This window comes from Mus caroli, unplaced genomic scaffold, assembly GCF_978045245.1.
Source record: "Mus caroli unplaced genomic scaffold, Mus_caroli_1 scaffold_3, whole genome shotgun sequence".
In the NCBI taxonomy this organism is placed as follows: Eukaryota; Metazoa; Chordata; class Mammalia; order Rodentia; family Muridae; genus Mus; species Mus caroli.
This window is the reverse complement of record NW_028227258.1, coordinates 26947437-26968411: the sequence shown is the minus strand read 5'-3', so window position 1 is coordinate 26968411 and position 20975 is coordinate 26947437. Positions and strand designations below refer to the sequence as shown.

Genomic DNA, 20975 nt, shown 5'->3' with positions numbered 1-20975 from the left:
TAAAAATATTAAAAAAAAAAAAAAAAAAGAAGCACTGCTGCCGGGCGTGGTGGCGCACGCCTTTAGTCCCAGCACTCGGGAGGCAGAGGCAGGTGGATTTCTGAGTTCGAGGCCAGCCTGGTCTACAAAGTGAGTGCCAGGACAGCCAGGGCTACACAGAGAAACCCTGTCTCGAAAAACCAAAAAAAAAAAAAAAAAAAAAAAAAAAAGAAGCACTGCTAAGGTGTTCTTGCTTTTGACAGTCACACAGGCCAGCTCTTCCTGGTGGATTGGATAAGATATGGCTGAGATAGGAAAGGAAATGAGCATTTGTTTTTTATCAAAAGGAGTGTAGATTGTCCACACTTGAAGACAATTTGGCAGTTTCTGTAAAAATACTTTTGATGGTTAACCCTTTGAATCAATCTCTTCAGAATCTCTTCCACTTGGATCTGGAGAGATGGCTCCGAGGTTAAGAGCACTGACTGCTCTTCCAGAGTCCTGAGTTCAATTCCCAGCAACCACATAGTGACTAAGAAGCATGTGTAATGGGATTGGATGCCCTCTTTTGGTGTGTCTGAAGACAGCAACAGTGTTCTCATATACATAAAATAAATAAATAATTCTTAGAAAAAAAGAATCTCTTCCACGGAAACAGAAAAACTGACAGACAGATAATGTCTGTACAACAATATTTCTGTATTTATAGCAAAAAGTGGGAGAGACGTGGGAATGTAGAGAAGGATTAGAAAGAGTGAACTAAAGACAATCTTACTAAGTAAACTTGTAGTCATTTAAGTGGCACTTTATGAGAATAACAATATAGAAAATATTCATTTAAATATTTTTTGAAATATAAAATTATAGACTGGGAGATGGCTTTATGGTCGAGGTTATGTTTAACCTCTGCAAAGGACCCAGTTGAGGTCTCAGTACCCGAGTTTCACAACTTGCTACCAGAACTCAAAATCCAGGGTATCCAGTGCCCTCTTCTGACCCCGTGGATAGGTGTCCTAACAAGCACACAGATACACATGTATAAATTTGGATAAATAATAGACACCTACTATTACTAAATAATCTCTTGGATTGGGAGGACTATAAGTCATTTTCACTGTTCCTTCTAAGTTCTTTAATTTTCTAAATCTTTATAATCACACAATAAAATCTATAAATTTACAAAATTAACTGACCTTGAAGAAACTAATAAAATATATTTCAATTAAAATTTTCTGTGACCTTAGAAAAATACTTGATAGTTATTAGATAAGTTGGAAGACCTCAAATTGCTGTTTAATTCATCTTCCAGTAAAATCATACGACTTCTAATTTAAAAAAAAATGTTTCCTTATGATAGAAAATTAAGCAACTAACCAAAATCATGTATATAGTCATTTAATCAAACTTTGCAAAATACATTATTGGAAACCTTACAACTCAGCTGAAGAAATAACAAATACTGATAAGACAAAGCAACAAGCCCACAGAACTACCACCACACCAAGCTACACATAAACACATGAAGATAGATTCTTGGAAATGATTACTTTGTTTGAAAGTAAAGAAGAGAGCAGAATGGGGGAGTTATAAATTACTAATTAAATTTCAGCTGTAATAAGATACTTTTTTTTTTTTGCAAAGCCTGTGATAATTTATGTCACGTGGGCTATAACCTTAATAACTCTTTCAGCTAAGAGTTAGAAACACTCCTAACCACAGTGCTACCCAGTGCTGCTAGGACCCACATCCTAGCAGCTAACTCCCAGTCCTGGGCTTGATCCCTTCCTTTTAGGGTTTTAGAAAGCACACTCTTGTTCTAAGAAGGGGATGCACAGTGTATGCCTGGAGAAAGGGTCTGGAGTCTCTCAAACATGACAATGCTGAATAGAGCCACATGATTAGTGTATGCTTAATTTGGTTTGCAAAATAATACAGCAGTGTGATGTGCTAAATTATAGTCCCCAAAGAATCTACAGGAGCTGGAATCATCAGTTGTAGCCATCTTTGTAATTTGGACCAGTGATAAATATGGTTTGTCAGTGCAGGCATGGATTTTTCAGAAGGATGGCTTAGCTACTGTCCCATTCCTCAACACCCATGCAGTCTTTCACTTTGGCACAAATTTCCTCAAAGGAAAAATAAACTTCAATTAGATATGTTTATTATTATTATTATTATTATTATTATTATTATTATTATATGTGTTTTATTGATGTTTTTTGAGACAGAGTCTTACTATGCAACCTTTGGCTGGCCTGAAGTCACTATGTAGACCAGAATCACCTTGAACTCAAAGAGATCTACTTGCTTCTGAGTCTAAGGTGTTGAAATTAAAAGTGTGACACCATGCCTGGATTAAAATATATGTTTGAAACAAATATACATTCTCATGAGACCATACATTTAAAATTTAAACTTATATAACACTTTTAGATTTTCATTTTTTCTTTTTCTTTTTTTTTTGAATGATATTTTTAATTAGGTATTTTCTTCATTTACATTTCCAATGCTATCCCAAAAGTCCCCCATACCCCCCCCAACTTCCCAACCTACCCACTCCCACTTCCTGGCCCTGGCATTCCCCTGTACTGAGCATATAAAGTTTGCAAGACCAATGGGCCTCTTTTTCCAATGATGGCCAACTAGGCCATCTTCTGATACATATGCAGCTAGAGACACGAGCTCCGGGGGGTACTGGGTAGTTCATATTTTCATATTGTTGTTCCACCTATAGGGTTGCAGATCCCTTTAGCTCCTTGGGTACTTTCTCTAGTTCCTCCATTGGGGGCCCTGTGATCCATCCAATAGCTGACTGTGAGCATCCACTTCTGTGTTTGCCAGGCCCCGGCATAGCCTCACAAGAGACAGCTATATCAGGGTCCTTTTAATGGTGTCAGCATTTGGAAGCTGATTATGGGATGGAACCCCGGGTATGGCAGTCTCTATATGGTCCATCCATTTGTCTCAGCTCCAAACTTTGTCTCTGTAACTCCTTCCATGGGTGTTTTGTTCCCAATTCTAAGAAGGGGCAAAGTTACCACACTTTGGTCTTCGTTCTTCTTGAGTTTCATGTGTTTTGCAAATTGTATCTTATATCTTGGGTATTCTAAGTTTCTGGGCTAATATCCACTTATCAGTGAGTACATACCATGTGAGTTCTTGTCCTTTCCAGTTCTCATATAGCATGCTGACTAAAGGCATACCTTATATACTCAAAATGGAATAAAGTCTGCTTTGAGAGAAGAGTAGTGTCTCTGGACTTCTAGTGCTTTTTATTTCCTTTGTTGTTAGAAGAAAAATTAGACGTTTTCAAGTTGTCGTGAATTGAAGAGCTGAGAAACTTCTCATTTTCAAACCTCAGTCTACACTTTTCTAACTTTAAAGGTGCATATGTTTTTTACCAGAAACATTAAAATATTATTAATATGAATCATAATCATGCATTCCTTTTTTTCTCTTGTTATCTTTATAATGTTTCACTGTTTGCTCCTTTGCCCACTGTAAATCTGCATTTCATTTTATGTATGATAACTTGGCCATACAGCTCAGCTCTCCACACATTTGATTTAACATCACCTATATCATGGCTCACCCACAGATTATTACCCATAAGCATCACACTGTCCCCTGTGGCACCATTGCCACCTCTGTAGTCTCTTACTCTGTATATTCCTGCATTTAATTTTTATTTCATAACTTCATTGCATTATACAATCTCATTTTATTGATTTTATCCCAATTCTCCAGCTATGGACAATAAAACTCATAATGTATTTTAATTTTCCTTTTCAAAACTAAATAGCTTTTAAACCAGCATTTACTATATTAGTTCTAAAGCCAACGTCATTGCATTGCACGAAAAAATACCCATTCTTTTCTCTCACCCTATAGAAGCAAGCTTTTATTTTCTTCATTCAATGATTATTTATTTTCACCAATTAATATATTTTTATGAAGTAATCTGGGGGTTTAATGGAAATATTTTAAGAGGTTTAAACATGAGGGTTAAGAAAAGAGTATTTCTCAGACACTAAAACACACCTGAGAACCTGGGTATGGATCCCCTGATAGAGTTTTCCATTGTTTAATATGTGTGTATATATATGTGTGTATATATATGTGTGTATATATATATATATATGTGTATATATATATATATATATGTGTGTGTATATATATATATATATATATATATACACACACATATATGAATGATTTGGATGAATTTGAAGCTATTATCATAAAAGGACAGGGTGCCTCCTGAAGCACTTTTGATATGGTTATAATTGATAAGAACAAAGGAAGACCACAGGCATGCTGGGAGGAAGGGTATCTTCGGTGTAAACAAGTACTTTTAAGGAAAAAGCTTCAAAAGTAAGCAAAGAAAGTTAAGTAAGTGTTGAGGTGTCTTTTATTCTTTTTTCTTCTCCATCTTGTCCTCCCTCACTTTGTCTTTGTTCTGAGATAGTAATAAAAATGAAATTGTATATTTTTGTACACTATTTTGCCCTTCAGAGCACTGTAAAACATCTTTCCATATCAAATAGTCTCTTAATCTTCATCTTGATAGATTATTTAAATACCTTAGGATTAGATCATTAGATTGTTGGTGAACTTGCAAACACACAGCATACTCAACATGTGGTATCATTATCATAAGTGATTATAAAATATAAAGGCAAAGACCAGATCATAAACTTGAAAACCAACAACAAACTTGTTTAAACATGTGCTTTCAATTGCACGTTATAGAAAAGGCCACATACAAAGAAGCACATTTCCAAAATAATTGAGGAAACTCTCTGGGGTAGTGTGGATGAAAATGCCCTCCCCAGCCCATAGGTTTGAATAATAGGTCTCCAGTTAGTGGAATTATTTGGGAAGGACTAGGAGGTGTGTCCTTGTTAGAGGAGGTTTTTCACAAAAGCCCATGCCATTCCCACTTAGGGTGGAGTAATAGCTAGTTTTGTGTCAACTTGACACAGGCTGGAGTTATCACAGAGGAAGGAGCTTCAGTTGAGGAAATGCCTCCATGAGATCCAACTGTAAGGCATTTTCTTAATTAGTGATCAAGGGAGAAAGGCCCCTTATGTGTGGGGCCATCTCTGGGCTGGTAGTCTTGGGTTCTATAAGAGAGCAGGCTGAGCAAGCTAGGGGAAGCAAGCCAGTAAGTAACATCCTTCTATGACCTCTGCATCAGCTCCTGCCTTCTGACCTGCTTGTGTTCCAGTCATGACATCCTTTGGAGATTAGCAGCAATGCAGAAAGTGTAAACTGAATAAACCCTTTTCTCCCCAACTTGCTTCTTGGTCATGATGTTTGTGAAGGAATAGAAACTCTGACTAAGACAGGTGGTCATGGGCTCTAATATTTTAAAAATGTAAGCTGCAAATAAACTCTTTCTTCCATAAGTTGCCTAGGTCATGGTATATTATCACAGCAATAGAAAAGTAATGAGACACCCTCCAAAGCCATTCTCAGCTCTCCTTAGTCCTTCAGGACATTAACCAATCTCCAGTGGTCTATAACTCAGTGATTCTCAAAGTCTCAGGGATTACCCTGAATATCAGGTAGAAGTCAAGTCTGCCCATCCACCTGCCGTTGTCAGGCTTCACTTGAATCCTCAGCAAGACTACAGGATGGCCCCAACTCCCCTTAGGATGCACTTCTACAAGTCTGGAGGATGGGAAGACAGTATCACCACTATTTAGTGTGTGTGTCGATATGGACTTCACTTCTCTTAAACAGACATCCAGGAATGGATTTGCACCCTGCCATGGTAAATATATGTTTTATTTTTAGAGGAAATACCAAATCATTTTTCAACTGAATTAAATGCTACATGTTTTCTTTAAGAAAAGGGGAGAAGAAGGGAGGAAATTTTCTCTTTCTCAAAATAGAAAATACCTTTTAAAAATCCTATTTATTCTCTGTTTCCTCTGAGTTTGTAAACCAGATAACATAGTTATCATAGACAACTGGCCTCGCATAAATACTAGCATTATTAGTAATAAATTGGGTTGAGAAGCACATTTTGGATCAGTGGTTACATGGGATCTCTGATAACTTCCCTTAGATTAAAATGATTTTGCTCATATTGAGAGTCTTCCCATTGCAAGCTTAGATTATGCCCCAATTCATTATAGCAGAGAGAAATGATGCCTGTGGGGACTCCAGCAGGTGGAGGAAGAGAAAGTCAGAGGCAGGAGGGACCACTGACAACAAAGGTGTATGGGCTGGTGGTTCTCAGTCTTCTAATGCAGCTGCTCTTCATCCTTGGAAATCAGGAGAAAGGAGTGGAGTTTCATGTTTGCCACAGGCTGATGTTTCTACTCCACCGACTCTCAGGTCGTATGTGAATACTTATATTTATGGGTCACAGTTTAAGAGAATGATATAGCATAGAGGTCCAGATAAGTGACTGAAAATGGTTGAAAATTATATCTTTGTCAAATCTCATATCTGATGTGCCCCAATAGAAGTTTTTGCATTGCTATTTAAACTTTTAAAAGAAATCAGCTGTAGTCTGTACTGAGTGGCTGGGCATTGCTTGGTGCCACTGTTTCTTGCTCTGCTCTTTCCCAAATGTATTAACTGGCAAATGTTAATACATTAACTGGCAAATGGTTAAAAAGCTGTATCTACATCATAGAATACTGTTAGGTAGTAAAAAAAAAGATGCAAAATACATATATTTACAGCAGGGATGAATATTAAACACATGCTGAGAGGAAAAGCCAGCTACAAAACACCATATACACTTGTACCCCTGTGAAATATACAGAAAAGGTGTAATAAAGAAATGGAAAACAGATTAGTGATTTCCAGAAGCTGCATGTTGGGGAAAGCAGGATTGCAAATGAATAAAAAGGATCTTTGGGCACAAAAGAAATGTTCTGAAATTGGTTTGCACCATTAATACTAAATATCCTGTAGCTATGCTAAAAGTCGCTGGATGTTACATTTAAAATAAGTGAATTCCATAGCAGCTAAATAAGACTTCAATAATGCGATTTATAAAGGGCAGCATGGCAAACGCTGCAAAGATGTCCTCTATAACCTGTGACCCCTCAATATACTTATTAATTTTTCTTACAAATGTATTTATAAAAGTGTAGAAGAGGAGATGAAGAATACTCCTGGTTTTACACTTTTAAACACAAAATATTTTCAGTATCTTTGACTGGGTTAGTAATTATGTATATGACTTATTCTATAAAATGGGTGTGACAGTATATGCTCATAGTTATATCACTTAGGAGGCTGTATCATGAGATTCTGCCTCAGCAAAACTATAAAAATTTAAAGATATGTTTCAGAGAATTATTTTAAGGAATTAGCTATATAAATAGAGTGGTGTTTAAGTGTTAAAAAGGTAACGCCTATAATATGTTTTTTTGTGTATATATATGTATATATATGTGTGTTTATATATGCATAAAATATATCTGAAAGACATGATGTCTTTGAGGAATAACACTAAAGGGGAAAAGAATAAAGAACTTAAATTTAGTTTATGCATATCATTCCATTTCTACCTTCTGAAAATAAAAAATGTATTACCCCAATGGAAAAGAAATTTAGGCTAATGAAAATTACTGTGTTAAAAAGGTGGAAAATTAGGTGGTCACTACTTGGAGATTAATAGTTGAAAACGCTGAAACTTTATGAGGTAGCAAAAATGAGCCTTACATTATAATTAGCTTACTGATTTATGAAGGGGCTACATCAGTGATCTTTGCATTGGCGCAACTAGCAAAAGGCAAGTGGGAATGCTTTCGTGGTTAGCATTAATAAGTGTCCAAGTCTTCCCCAGTTTAATGAAGACATTGCTTCTAAAACAGTGGTTCTCAACCTCCCTAATGATGCAGCCCTTTAATACAGTTCCTCATGTGGTGACCCACCCAACTATGCAACTATTTTTGTTGCTACTTCATGACTTATTTTGCTTCTGTTATGAACCGTAGTGTAAATATTTGAGTTTTCCAATGGTCTTAGGCAACCCCTGTAAAAGGACCATTTGACTCCCACAAAGGGTTGTGACCCACAGCTTGAGAAACACTGTTCTAGCTGATTCAGCAAAAACTTCCTACCTGAAACTGATGATCACAACTCAGCTGCCTTTTTCCAGTGGCAGAGCATTAAAAAAGAAATTTCTGATTACTCTGAATTTTTACCAGTAGTGACTGCTATGGTTTGGTTGCCTATTCTATGTCAAGAGTTTAGCGTGTACATCATTTCTAGTCAAAAAAAACTCTACAGTATAGGGGTTTTCTTTCCTTTCCTTTTCCTTTACCTTTTCCTTTTCCTTTTCCTTTTCCTTTTCCTTTTCCTTTTCCTTTTCCTTTTCCTTTCCTTTCCTTTCCTTTCCTTTTATTTCCTTTTCTGTTTTGGAGGAAACAGGTTTAGAGAATTAAATTCTTTGCTCAAGAGTCCTCAGATGGTATGTGCTAATTGGCCTAGGTCTTCTCAATGTCAAAGCTGTCCATTTCCCTATCCATTTTTTATCTCGATGTGAGAAGTTAGAGATCCTTTCATTTGAGTGACCAAGCATCTTTTTACATCAAGGCTTAAAGTCTTACCTGCTCATCTACCTCTTGAAAATGATCAGCATCAGCACCATTTGTTTCAAACTTCCCACAAGAGCCACTAAGAGATGAGCTGCTGTCACTTATGCTGACTCTGTCACCAGCTGGCCGGCAAGACACAAAGAGACTGATGTTCTCGAAATCGTCGTCACAGAATCTGTTGTCTGCATCCACCTTCTGCCCTTTTCCTGGGTTGTAGGGCTTTAGGAAGGAGGAATACACGTAGCCTTTTGCACCTGGTAGAAAGAAAGAGAAAGCACCAGGGTTATGCGAGGGTACCATCCCCAAACACGCAGAGACTCCTGGGAAGTAAGGGTGGTTAGTCTGTGGGAAAAGAAACTTACATCCGGTGTCGACAAACCACCTGCTTGTACTCCCCAGGGGATCCTTCTGTTCCAGGACAGCTACCAACTCCCCTTCTAGAAGATTGATATCATGTTCCTGGGTGGCATTACACTTGCGCTTAGCGCGGTAGAGTTCCTCTGCTCCATATGTGGACAAAAGTTTGGAGCGGTGAGCGTCAGTTTGATGTGGCACTTCTGGCTGAGAAAAGTAAGAAGTCCTGATTCAGATGGACGTACAGTGACATCCTCATTGAGTCTATCAAGATTTTCCTTTAGAGAATTATTTCACTATAGAAGTTATATATACCAATCTGGATATATGACAAGGTGGATGCTTGGGTTGGGCTGTTAGTATATTCAGCTGAGATTTTCAGTTTAAAAATCTCGAGTAAGCACATGAGGGCAGTGTTGTAGAAAAGAAGGAAAATGCAATCAGGCATAAGGATTCGGAGGCTCAGGGGCTGGCGAGGCGACACAGAGGATAAAGACAGCTGTCCCAAAGCCTGATGACTTGAGGTCAATCTCCAGACGCACAGAGCAGAAGGAGAGTGCCAGTCCCATAAGTTATCCTCTGACTTCTAAACGTATTCCTCTGTGCACGTGTGTGTGTGTGTGTGTGTGTGTGTGTATACAAGCAGATACACACAATAAATAAATAAATTACATTGAAATTTTAACAACAGGTTTTAAGATGACAGAGATTCCAACAACTCCTAACTGTTGAGTGATAGTTTATTATTTTATATTTAATTTCTTGCATAGTAAGTACCTTGTAATTTTAATTCAGTAAATTGCCTATGTGCATCTTTTTCTGAGTAAACAAGGCAGGAGTCACAAAGGGGTGCTTTCCAAACTCTGGTATTAAGTGACTTTGAAAAAAAAAGTCACTGTATTTCTGTAGGCTGGAAATGGAGTGGGTTGGAAATGGGGACTACACCGTATGATTTGTCTCTTTAAAACCCTAGGCAACAAATCTGAGTATCTGCTGTGTTTCAAGCGTGTTTTGGCAGGTTAGGGAACTGTCATGAATAAAACAGAAACAAACATCACTTTCCTACGGAGTTTATAATATAAAAGGTAGAAACAGTAAAATAAACAGCATGTGATTTGGATGGTGCGGACAGTACAGGGATCCATGTGATACAATCTGGACAAGGCAAAGAGATGATGTTTTCACTGCCAGGGACAGTGCTAAACTCACCAGCACCTGTGCAGGCTTCTTCTTTTCAAAGCTAAGTTTCCTCTCAATGAAGGTGGCACTGTTCTCCTTTACAAAAGTCAGGTTGTGAACCTCTTCTAGCACTCGATTCTGAATCTCTGAGATGCCTAAGACTGGCAGTGGCACCTGTGGAACAAACGGTGTGGTGTTTTCAGATAACCAATCACTCTGGGTATTGACTCTGCCGGGGTTGTGGTAATGGTGGTGATAGAGGTAAGACAGAGCCACAAGGAAGAATCAGGGCAACTCCATAGCTTCTAGAAAGGTGGGCAATCTGATATTACTGAAGTCTCACAAAATGGTAGGAGTACATTTTAAAGTTTCAATACTACATAGGAGAACAAAGCAGGAAAGAAGACAGAGCCAGGAGTAAAGTTCTGGGAGCCATGGTGCTAGTAGTAGCCTAGGTGGAACATCTGGGGACAGTAGGGGTCAAGGGGACAGCAGGGAAGTACAGGGAATGAGGCTACAAGTGGCATGGTTAAGAGTGAGTGAATGTCTGTCTTGTATGTTAACATGAACTATGTATGGAAGCTAGAAGCTAAAACTGAGCAGTTGTCGCAGGGTGGCTAATAGGAAGGGAATGGAGGAATATTAGTGAAATGAAAGTAGAGTGAGGAAAGTTGATCGAGGCAGGGGGATTTGAGCAGGACAGGCAAAGGCTTAAACATTATAAAGTAGCTACTTAGGAACTATGATCTTGCAATCCAAGTTTATATATATATAATCAGAACATAGACTGTAGGTGATTTGGACAACAGAGAGACCATAGCAGAAGCTAAATGTTTAAGCAGGATAAAGGGCAGGTAGGTGGAGGAGGGAGAGTAAGGAATGGATTAACCAAAACTAAGGTTATATTAGGAAACCTTACAAAACCCTATTACTTTGTAAGCTAACTGAAAATACAATTTTTTAAAAGATGAGTTAGAGCAACCGTATCCCACATCCGTCAATGACGCTGCTCCCAGAAGATGTGAATCATGAAATAAAAATCTCAGAGTTAGGCATGGACCCATCATCCCTTTGAGTTTTTGGTCAGAGAGATCCCAGAAACACCCAAGGCAATATAGGCTACCACCATTGCTGTTCATGGCCTTTAATAGGTTCATGGTAAGGCTGTATTCCTTGGACAAAGATACCATGGACTTTGGTTGCAGGACACAAACAAATAAATCTCTAACTGACCAGGAAATTCTTGACGGTTAGCTTTCATAACTCTGAGAGGTACATACAAGCTACTGTGAGGTCAAAGATACAACGGTATTGCCCAGGACTGGACCCCCCACTACTTATGCCACAATACTGACTTGCCAAGCAAGATACACTTATTAGTGTAATAGTGACAAGAGGGTTTATTAGGTAACCAGCCACTCTTTTGATCATAGTTAAGGCCTACTCCATAGAAGAAAAAAATCATGCCTATTACTGAAAACATGGTCAGAAAAACATGACTAGGAAAATCATAGGCCTAAGAAGAAAAGCTATTTATGTTTCACAAAGTAGTCACATAGTCAAGCTGCCTTCTAATTTTTATGTTTATATGTATAGATTTATGCCCCCTTACAACCTTGGTGAGAGGAACTTCTTACTGTAAGGGTGGGTGTTAAACATGCAGAGATGTGTTACTATTCAAAGTGCTGAGAATGTGCAAGTATGATTATGGATAGGACATCTGTATCAACCCTACCTATAGCCAGAGCTCAGAGAACATTGTGGAAAAGGAACTGGAAAGAATCTAAGAGCTTGAGAACGGGGAAGAGTATTGTGAAATGCTGTTCTTGGAACATGACATTCCTGTTACACACATGAACTCATAGCATCTGTGGTTAACTACTGAGACATGCACAAGATCATGACAGTTAAACATTTCACCATGGATTGGGGAGAGACTTCCAAAGCCCCTCTCCACCTTGGAAGCTATTAACAGAACAGAGAGAGAGAGAGAGAGAGAGAGAGAGACAGAGAGAGAGAGAGACAGAGAGACAGAGAGACAGAGAGAGACAGAGATAGAGACTGACAGAGAGGTTTCTTTAGGAATGTGGCCACTGGTTGGTTTCTAGTGCCATAGCAGAGGACCCCATACCCATGCATATGTGGACATCAGTATTTGGACTCCACAGGTATAAACAAACAACAGTGCTCCAAGGTATCTGTCTTCCAATCTGCCTTTCTTAGTAGCTATAGAAAACTATGTCGCCCCCTAAGTAAAGGTATAAAGCAATAATAGTAATAATAATAATAATAATAATGAGGAGGAGGAGGAGGAGGAGAAGAAGGAGAAGGAGAAGGAGAAGGAGAAGGAGAAGAAGAAGAAGAAGAAGAAGAAGAAGAAGAAGAAGAAGAAGAAGAAGAAGAAGAAGAAGAAGAAGAAACATGGGATATGAATATTCCACACAGAAAAGTAAAAGAATTCTCCAGAGTAAGAGTCATCTCAGGATTAGAGTTCTTCATCAGATAAAAGGGAACCACCACAGAGTAAAGCAGATCAGAAAGCTCTGGGAAGAATTTCTGCAGGAAGACACAATTGATAGAAGTGTGTGTGTGTGTGTGTGTGTGTGTGTGTGTGTGTGTGTGTGAGAAGGAGAGAGAGAGAGACAGAGACAGAGAGACAGAGAGACACAGAGAGACAGAGAGAAGAGAGACACAGAGAGAGAGTGAGAGAGAGAGTATGTGTACACATGTCTGCTCACATAAGAGCATGCACATACCCATGTGTGCACTGGCAGAGGCCAGAGGGCCCAGGTCTTCCTCCATCCCTTTTCACCTTACTTTATGAAGCAGGGTGTCTCACTGAACCTCGAGTTTACCAAGTGGCCACACTAGTTGGCTGAGCAGTCTCCCAGGATCTGGGTCTCTAACTCCATCACTGAGGTCACACGTGTGTGCTGTCTTGCCTGGCTTTAGGTGGGTGCTGGGGATAGGAACTCAAGTCCTAATGCTTGCATTCTACCCACTAAACCACTGAACATCTCCCCCAGTCTTCTCTGGAATCCATAACCAGTGATGATTTAGTCAACAGCTCAGAGTAGGAAATAAAAAAGGAGCAACTGGCAGAGGGAAAAACCCAGTACCATCTTTAGAGGAAGCAACGTGAAAGGAAAAGTAAGTACATAGGCAGCTCGCAATATGACTGCTGGCTAGCCTCAAGCAGCACACAACACTGTATACTTACCTTTTCTTCAGAGCCTCATAGTCATGTAAGATATTATCAGGCACTGTGTGGAGGATGCCCAGTGTCTCCGTCTTATTTCCTACAACTATTGCATGTGACCACAGTCACATCAGAACACAACTGTGGAGGCACACATCGTAGAATAGAATCATTTTATGGATGATACCCTAACCTGACTGATTTGACTTTACCATTTTAGCAATTTCTCAGAAACCAAGACTCTCTCTTCTCTTCCTCTAGTGTAAACTACATGGGGGAGGTTTTCCTTTTAAGTATTCACAAAACAAAACAAAACAAAACAAAACAAAACAAAAACCCAGAAGGCATCTTTAAAACTATATGATTCAAGATGCATAAGGACATCTGAGCGACTTCATACTTAAACAACAACATGTAAAGGCCACATGTACGCACACCCCACACAGGGGTGGCAGCGTGCTCACCGTCTTGACTGTGGAGTAAGCCTGCAGAGCCACCTGCATCAAGTCCCGGAGGAGGGTAACAAAACTGCACAGGCAGTTCAGCAGGATCGTCTTGGCAGCCTGGTTGAAAGCCTGCAGCTCTTCCACAAGTTGGGCGTTGAGGGCCTCGTACTCTCGTTTAGCTAAGTCTGATTCAGTGGCTGCTGACCGCGGCAGGGAGCTGTTATAGTCCAGTAGCTTGTCATAGCGTTTCTGGATGAGTTTCTGAGGTCCGGGGAATAAGGACAGCAAGGCTGACAAGGGATTCAGGATAAGTCTCTGAGAACGAGCTGCCTGCAAAAGAAAAATATAGCCCCATTAGCAAGAAAAGGATGGTTTACTCTGTGACCCTCTCTCCTCTAAAGCTCAAAAGGAACAGGACAACATCCAGTTATTTGTTAAAAAGCTCTCACTTTTAGGAGGTTTGCCTAAGCTTATTTATTTAGGTTTATTAACCGGTAATACGGAGCCTGAAGATGAGAGTCAAGAGAAGCTTGCTCTCCAGCATCATGGCTCTACTATCTGCGGCCGTGCTGTGGGTGCCTCCTTCAGGACCCTCCCTCCTTTGGAACCCCAGAGCCAAGCTGGAGTCTCAGATCACATCAGGGGAAATGTTAGTGTGCGGCAAGGACTGACCAACTCAGCACCCTCACGTCTTGCTGTCAGTGAGACTGACAGCATCAGTCTAAGGAGAGACTACATCTCACTCTTCCACATTGGTTTCAAACCTAGTTTTTAACCTCGAGGTTTGTGTTTTGGATGGAATTGTGTTCCCCGTGCAAACACTGATTCTTTAAATGTCTGTCTTATTCCTGTGGCAGAAGCGGCCAGAACTAAATGTATTGATGCACATCCGAGGGCTGAGGGCAGCTGACTTGGTGTCTGAAACTGCTATTATGGCAGGTCTGAAACATTAACGGAAAACTTTGCAGTAGCGCCAGACCCCATGTCAGTACTCAAGATCCTAGATTTAATTTCTTTTTTTCTTGTGTCTTTCCCCTGTATTCTGAAATATACTTTTATCCTGTGTCTGATGACTGCCGGCCTCACACTTCATCACACATATTATAGGAATCTGGAAGTTGTTTTATCTTTTGTGACCTCAATGATATTCCAGGAAACCCACGCAACATCCTGTATTAATTAATGTAAATGGTTCCCGATAACTTTGTCTGAACTCATGGAAAATTTAAAAGAGAGGGAACCCCATTTGTTAGTGGCACCAGGAATAGCTGACACAAATTAGATTTGATTTTAGTTTATGAAATAATCAATGGATACCATCCGACTATTTAATGAGCCCCTGGACTATGCAAAGAATGCTTTTATTTTGTCTTGGATAAGTCACTGCCTTTATTACTTACCTGGGAGTCACAAGTTACTAATTTTAAGATTATGCTATGATTGCAGCGTATGCCCACTGCCCCACAGATATGAACTTTATTTGCCAGAGGGACAGTAGTTGGAACAGATAAATGCATTATATTTTAAAATTTTGTCCTACACAGCATTTGTAGAAAGGTATCATTCATGGCTGGATACGAATAACTTCTCTGTTGTGGGTAAATTTTTGAGGTACTATTTCAATTTCAGAGCATTCAGTATGTCACCCAGTGAAATGCTATTTTATATCATGCTTTCTTGTGACTCTATAAATGTGGCAAATCTAATATTACTTTATCCTGTAGACAGGACAATTCCTCCTTTCTGTCAAATACTGGAGAAGGCTTGCTAAGGGAGAAGCTATGTGGCATATGCTCAGATAGTTTTAATAAATATTTATCAGCTTGACGAATTTAAATTTAAATTGGTATAAAGAACACACAGTTAATGGCTTTCTTAAAATATCTTTCCTATAATTAAACCTTGAAAAAAAAAATAACCTACCAAGACCTAGTCATGGCTTCCCATTAAACCTATGGATGTAAAACTTTTGTTTATTAATCTCTCTATGTGCTTCTCTTCCTACCCACCCATCTGTCCATTCATGAATGACTAGTGTCCCTATCACTTTATTTGGGATAATGTGATACTTAATCTTTTTATATTTTAATTTGTATTTATCTTGCATTCCTGTTAGAGGGCACCTTCTTGTCGTGGAGTGCATGTGGAGGTCAGAAGATAGCTTGCAGGAGTCCGTTCTTTCTTTGCACTGTGTGGATGCTAGAGATTAAACCCAATGATCAGTCTTCACAGTAGGTGTCCATTGAGGCATCTCCCAGGCTCTTGAAAATATTGCATTAAAATTTTAAATTGTGTGTGTGTGTGTAAAATGGTAAATTTTGATTGCCAACTTGATAGGATTTAGAATTTCCCAGAAGACTAGCTTCTGGGCATATCTGTAAGGATTTGGGCACTCATCTTTAGTCCCAGTACTTAGGAGGCTGTGCTCTGTGAGTTCAAGGCCAGCCTGGTCTGCATAGCAAGGTGAGATCATATTTATCCAAAGACTCCAATTCCAGATTTCTGTTTCATAATGCCCAAAGCAGCTGTATATTTGGAGTAGTTTTGCAGTAGGACGTGGCTTGGTCACTTCTTAAGTTTTGGAACTATTTGGGGGGGATCAGTGGTTGAATATTATTTGAGGTGGGGGTGTTGCTGAGATCTTGAGCTTCTTAGGCTATGAATGCTAGAATTATCCAACACAAGGGTCACTTGGTGAAGAGAGTCTGGCCCAAATGCCAACAGAGCCAACACAGAGAGGTAGTCTATTGTGACTTTTGCTCAATAGATTCAATACTGCTATAAAATAATAATACAAGTCACAAAACTAAAATTAGTATTACCCAGGAAAGCTTACCACCCAAATATTTTATTAGTTAAGAATATCTTTATGCTTCCTAATATATATTATATAAAACTCTTAAAGACAAATAATTTGGGCTGGGCATATAGGACCCTAGACACTGGCAGAGTGCTTACCTAGCATGCATGGGTTCCTAGGTTCTTTGAAAATAGCCTTACTTTGCTGTCTGGTGTACATTGTGCTAAAAATCACATACACAGAGTGTCTGTTCTCCTTCAGTAATGTCTCAGGGCATTTCTATGGACTTTATGAAAACCACAGCTTTGCAAATGTATATATTCTAAATATGTCATACACAGACTTAAACGGTATACTGTTTTTCATCAGGCACTGACTACCCTAGAAGCAGAGTGTGAGACCATATTAAATTTCCATTACAATACATCCCTTACTTTCAAAAGCCTAATTTTTGGCATTAGCATTTAGTGCATATTTTATACCTAATTCCAGAAAGTTGTTTGTGTGTGTGAACGTGTGAGTATAAGTGTGTGAGCATGTGTGTGTGTTTGTGTGTGTGAGTGTGTATGTGTGTGTGAGTGTGTGTGAGGCATGTGTGTGTGAGAGTGTGTGAGTGTGTATGTGTGTAACTTACAAAGTCTTGGTAGGGCTTTGAAACCTGATCCTGGGGTTCTGTGCCATTTTTCTCTCCGTCCTGGGATGAAATTTCACGGAGCTCTGCCCCGCTCTGCAGTGTGAAAGGCGTGGCTTCCTGAAACAGGAAAAGGGTCTGTTCTAGTGAAGTCAGCACAAGTAATGACTCCCCAACGCAAACCTCCTCAACACAGCCCTACATTTCCCTTTGAAATAGGAAATGAACTACAAAAATAAATAGACTTCCTTCTCCCCCCACCCCAACACATAATTTTAGACAGATTCTGGTTCTCTTTGGGGAGAAGGAGCCCATCTTAAATCATCTCCCACACCCATCACTTCTTAATCTTCAATTCCTACAGCGGCTTTTCTTGGTGAACTTATTGTTTTCTTCCGGGGGGGGTGGGGTGGAGGAGAAGGTGTTCACATGTTTGTGGATTCAATCCCTGAAAATATCAATGCATGTTCCCAAGAGGCACTCACTCCTTGAGCAACACTGGAAGGGTGTGGCTCCCACTGCTGTGTTGGGACAACTGTGTCTGGGGGCTGGCTTCACACAGGCAGATTTGCTAACCTGCTATGAAAAAAGGCCCTATGTCATGTCAGACAGTAGGGATGGATGCAGCTCACCCTTCTAGAATATAGAACCTTGTCTCCAAAACAGTGAGCTGGTCATGTTAATGCTCGGTTAGTAGGATATTTTACCTAACTGTGAAGGCACTTACCTCCAAAAACAGATATCCAAGAGAAAAACTTCTGGGAAAGGAAGGGTGCGCTAATTAACTGATTTACATGTAACTCCTAACTCCCTATCCTTCCAGTCCTAGCTGATGTCAAGTTGCTTTCAAGGACACTGTGTCCTCTTTAAGAGCCATTACAAGAAACCCGTGGCCAGCCTTTCCAGCGAGTATAATTGTGCAGCATCGGACTTTGGGTTTTTGAAAGCAGAGAATTCTCAAGTAGGTCAAGACAACCTCTGAAGAGGCTAGAAATTTGTGGGGCGTCTTTTGTGGTCTACTCCATTTGTAGGAGAGCATTTGCTTATAGTAGTTTATCTTGTTTTATAGTTCAATTTATTTTCCTCTGTTCTGCCCTTTATCCTTACTTGAGGTACTACAAAGGATTATGTTGGTAAAATCGGGCAAGAACAGTTTCTGTCTCACTTGATGAGCTCAGGCCTCACATGCATCACAGGTGGGCTCATGGGCTCCTCTTTGTTATAAGGAACACAGGATGGGGGATTCGTGTGACATGCATCTGAGCAAAAATCCAACTATATGGTGATTTGGATTGGAGCCCAGGAAGCTGGGCAAAGACCAAGCGTTTCTATAGCTTGCCTTATCTGGGTGTTGCAGGCTCCCATGTTTGATGCAGTTAGTATCGCCATGCACAGGAGGAGTCACAGTTCCTCACAACACTCATGGGGACCAGAGCACTCCCGCAGAAGCACTTGCCTCTCACCCACCTCTATGTGCTGAAGGCAGGAGGAGATGTTCTTCACACAAAGTCTCACAGTCTTTTCTAGTGACCTAAAAAGCTTTTCTTCTCTGTTAAAGGTATTGTCTTTCACCTAAAACACACAAGAAATCACTTAGTTGCATAGCTCAAAGGCATCTAGTGTGTTTAAAGTGGTACAAAATAAATCTTAAAAAATTTAAATGGCCAGTAACTTTGGCCCAGCACATGACGGAAAAAAATCCTTTGCTGTATGAAAATGCTCTGTGCTATGCTGACTTTTACAACAGAATGCTTTGGGGCTGCACAGAGCAGGAACTGGAGTCCAGTTAAAGTTACAAGTCATGTGATGAACGTCATTTGCTGGGCATTTTGTACCTTTTCTCTGATGTCAAAGTAGCCATGGGACTGTAAAACCTTTCCCTGCATCTTCTTGTGTGTGTGTGTGTGTGTGTGTGTGTGTGTGTGTGTATGTGTGTGTGCATGCACATGTGTTAGGGGCAGGTCACATACCCCTGTCTTTAGAGAGGACATCAGGTATTCTAGTCTATCATTCTCTGCCTTCCTCCTTTGAGACAGAATCTCTCACTGAACCTGTCGCTGTTGAGGAGCAAGCTGTACTGATCTTACCATTCCTGCCTCTTACAGTGCTGAGGTCGAAGGGGCAGATCAACATATGTGGCTTTTTGTATGGATACTGCAGGACTTCAGACTCATGACTGAATGCCTGTACAAGTCCCCTCTCTATTTCTTTTAATATTTAATTTTTATCGTATGCATGTGGAGGGACTGTGTATGGCTGTGCGCACAAGCCCACAGAGCATAGATGTATCAGATCCCCCCTGAAGCTGGAGTCCCTGAAGCTAGAGTTACAAGAGCTTGTGTGTTGACCCATGTGCATAACGGGAGCAGAATTTGGGTCCTCTTCAAGAGTACTCTTAACCACAGAGCCATTTCTCTGTCCCTGGAGTCTTTAGTAACATATACTGTGTACTCAAATTATACCGTCTATTGTTTTGCTCATAGAACCCATAGCCTAGTCTATCTCACAAGGATGATTTAGAAATATTCTTAGTCCTATCATTGAGAAAGGTGGTCATATCACCTCAAACATGAAAGACGATCTATAATCTTAGTTCTTCTACAGAAGCACATTTGCAAAGCTAAGGTTGTTGTCACATGTGTTCATGTGACATCTAATATGGAATATATTGAGCATTCAAACATGTTTTTACACACACCAAGTAATTTTTAGAGCTATGCACATCACTAGTGATGGCAAACTTTATTTATTGCAATGAAAATGTCTACCAGAACCAGCCCCATAGTGGTGAACCTGTCGGAACAGGCACACGAATGTTACATGGAGCAGGGTGTCTGTAGTTCATTACTATAGTTGATAATAACTGTGTTCTTTTTATGTGCTTCTTAATTTTACATAGTTAACTTTAGAACCGAGTGTGTGTGTGTGTGTGTGTGTGTGATTTTTTTGAATCTCTTAGTTTTACTTGTGTGGGAAAGCATTAGTAAAATAGGCATAATTCTTTGCAAAATGCACATAGCTCAGTAGCCTTGGCCTTACATCTCTGCTTTAACTCTGTGTGTGTGTATACCAATTTGCTCAGACAGTTGTTTTTAAGGATCCCACCTTCTGATATTTTATTTGTGGACCTAACTAGGACTCAGATAATTTTGAAGTAGGTCCTTAGGATTGCATTGTGAGAAACGTTGCCCAAGATTGTGTGCCCATAACTAAATCTTTCTCATGCTATTTTGCTGGAATATGTTTCTCCTTTTCTGTCTTAGAATTCTGACTATTTGGGGGATTAGACTCAGGGGTCACCCCTTCTGTGAATCCTACTTTTGTTAATATTTTTCACATCGAACAAAATTAATTTTCCCTTCTTATGTGCTTTTATAACCTTAGTTAACCTTTAATAATTAACCTTAGTTAATTATTTAAACAATTTCCTCCACTGATACATTCTAAGTATTAAAGATTGAGAAGTCTGTCTTAAAAATAACAATAGCTAATATTTATTAAATATTAATTATATTCAGACACTGCACAAAAACCTTTCATTCACTTTATCACTGTGATTCCTACACAACTCTATGGGGCAAGAGTTATGATTAATTCCATTTTAGAGATAAAGAAACAGATGCTTTGGAGGATGTTAATATTCCCCTATTGTCCTTCCAGTAGTAGAGTTGGCAACACTAGATTAAGTTATCGACATGGCTGCCCTGCAGGGACCACACTTCCAAGATTCCATTGCAGATAGCTCAGCCCCATAACTGGATTTGGGAAAATAGAGTGTAAAGGAAGTGTCTTCCATTTCTAAGTCTTAGCCTTGTGA

General features: G+C 39.6%; 1 protein-coding gene across 2 annotated transcripts in view; it reads right to left on the bottom strand.

Annotated features, from left to right (window-relative positions):
• Positions 1 to 20975, bottom strand: part of Arhgef38 (Rho guanine nucleotide exchange factor 38) — a 113407-nt gene that overhangs the window by 3136 nt on the left and 89296 nt on the right. For both annotated transcript variants that reach the window (XM_021159127.3, XM_085835511.1), the window contains exons 8-13: positions 18626 to 18730; positions 17162 to 17278; positions 13746 to 14057; positions 10113 to 10256; positions 8912 to 9110; positions 8562 to 8803 (exon numbers count right to left, since the gene is read on the bottom strand). In XM_021159127.3, coding sequence (XP_021014786.1) covers positions 8562 to 8803; positions 8912 to 9110; positions 10113 to 10256; positions 13746 to 14057; positions 17162 to 17278; positions 18626 to 18730 — 1119 coding nt within the window. The remainder of the gene's footprint in view (positions 1 to 8561; positions 8804 to 8911; positions 9111 to 10112; positions 10257 to 13745; positions 14058 to 17161; positions 17279 to 18625; positions 18731 to 20975) is intronic.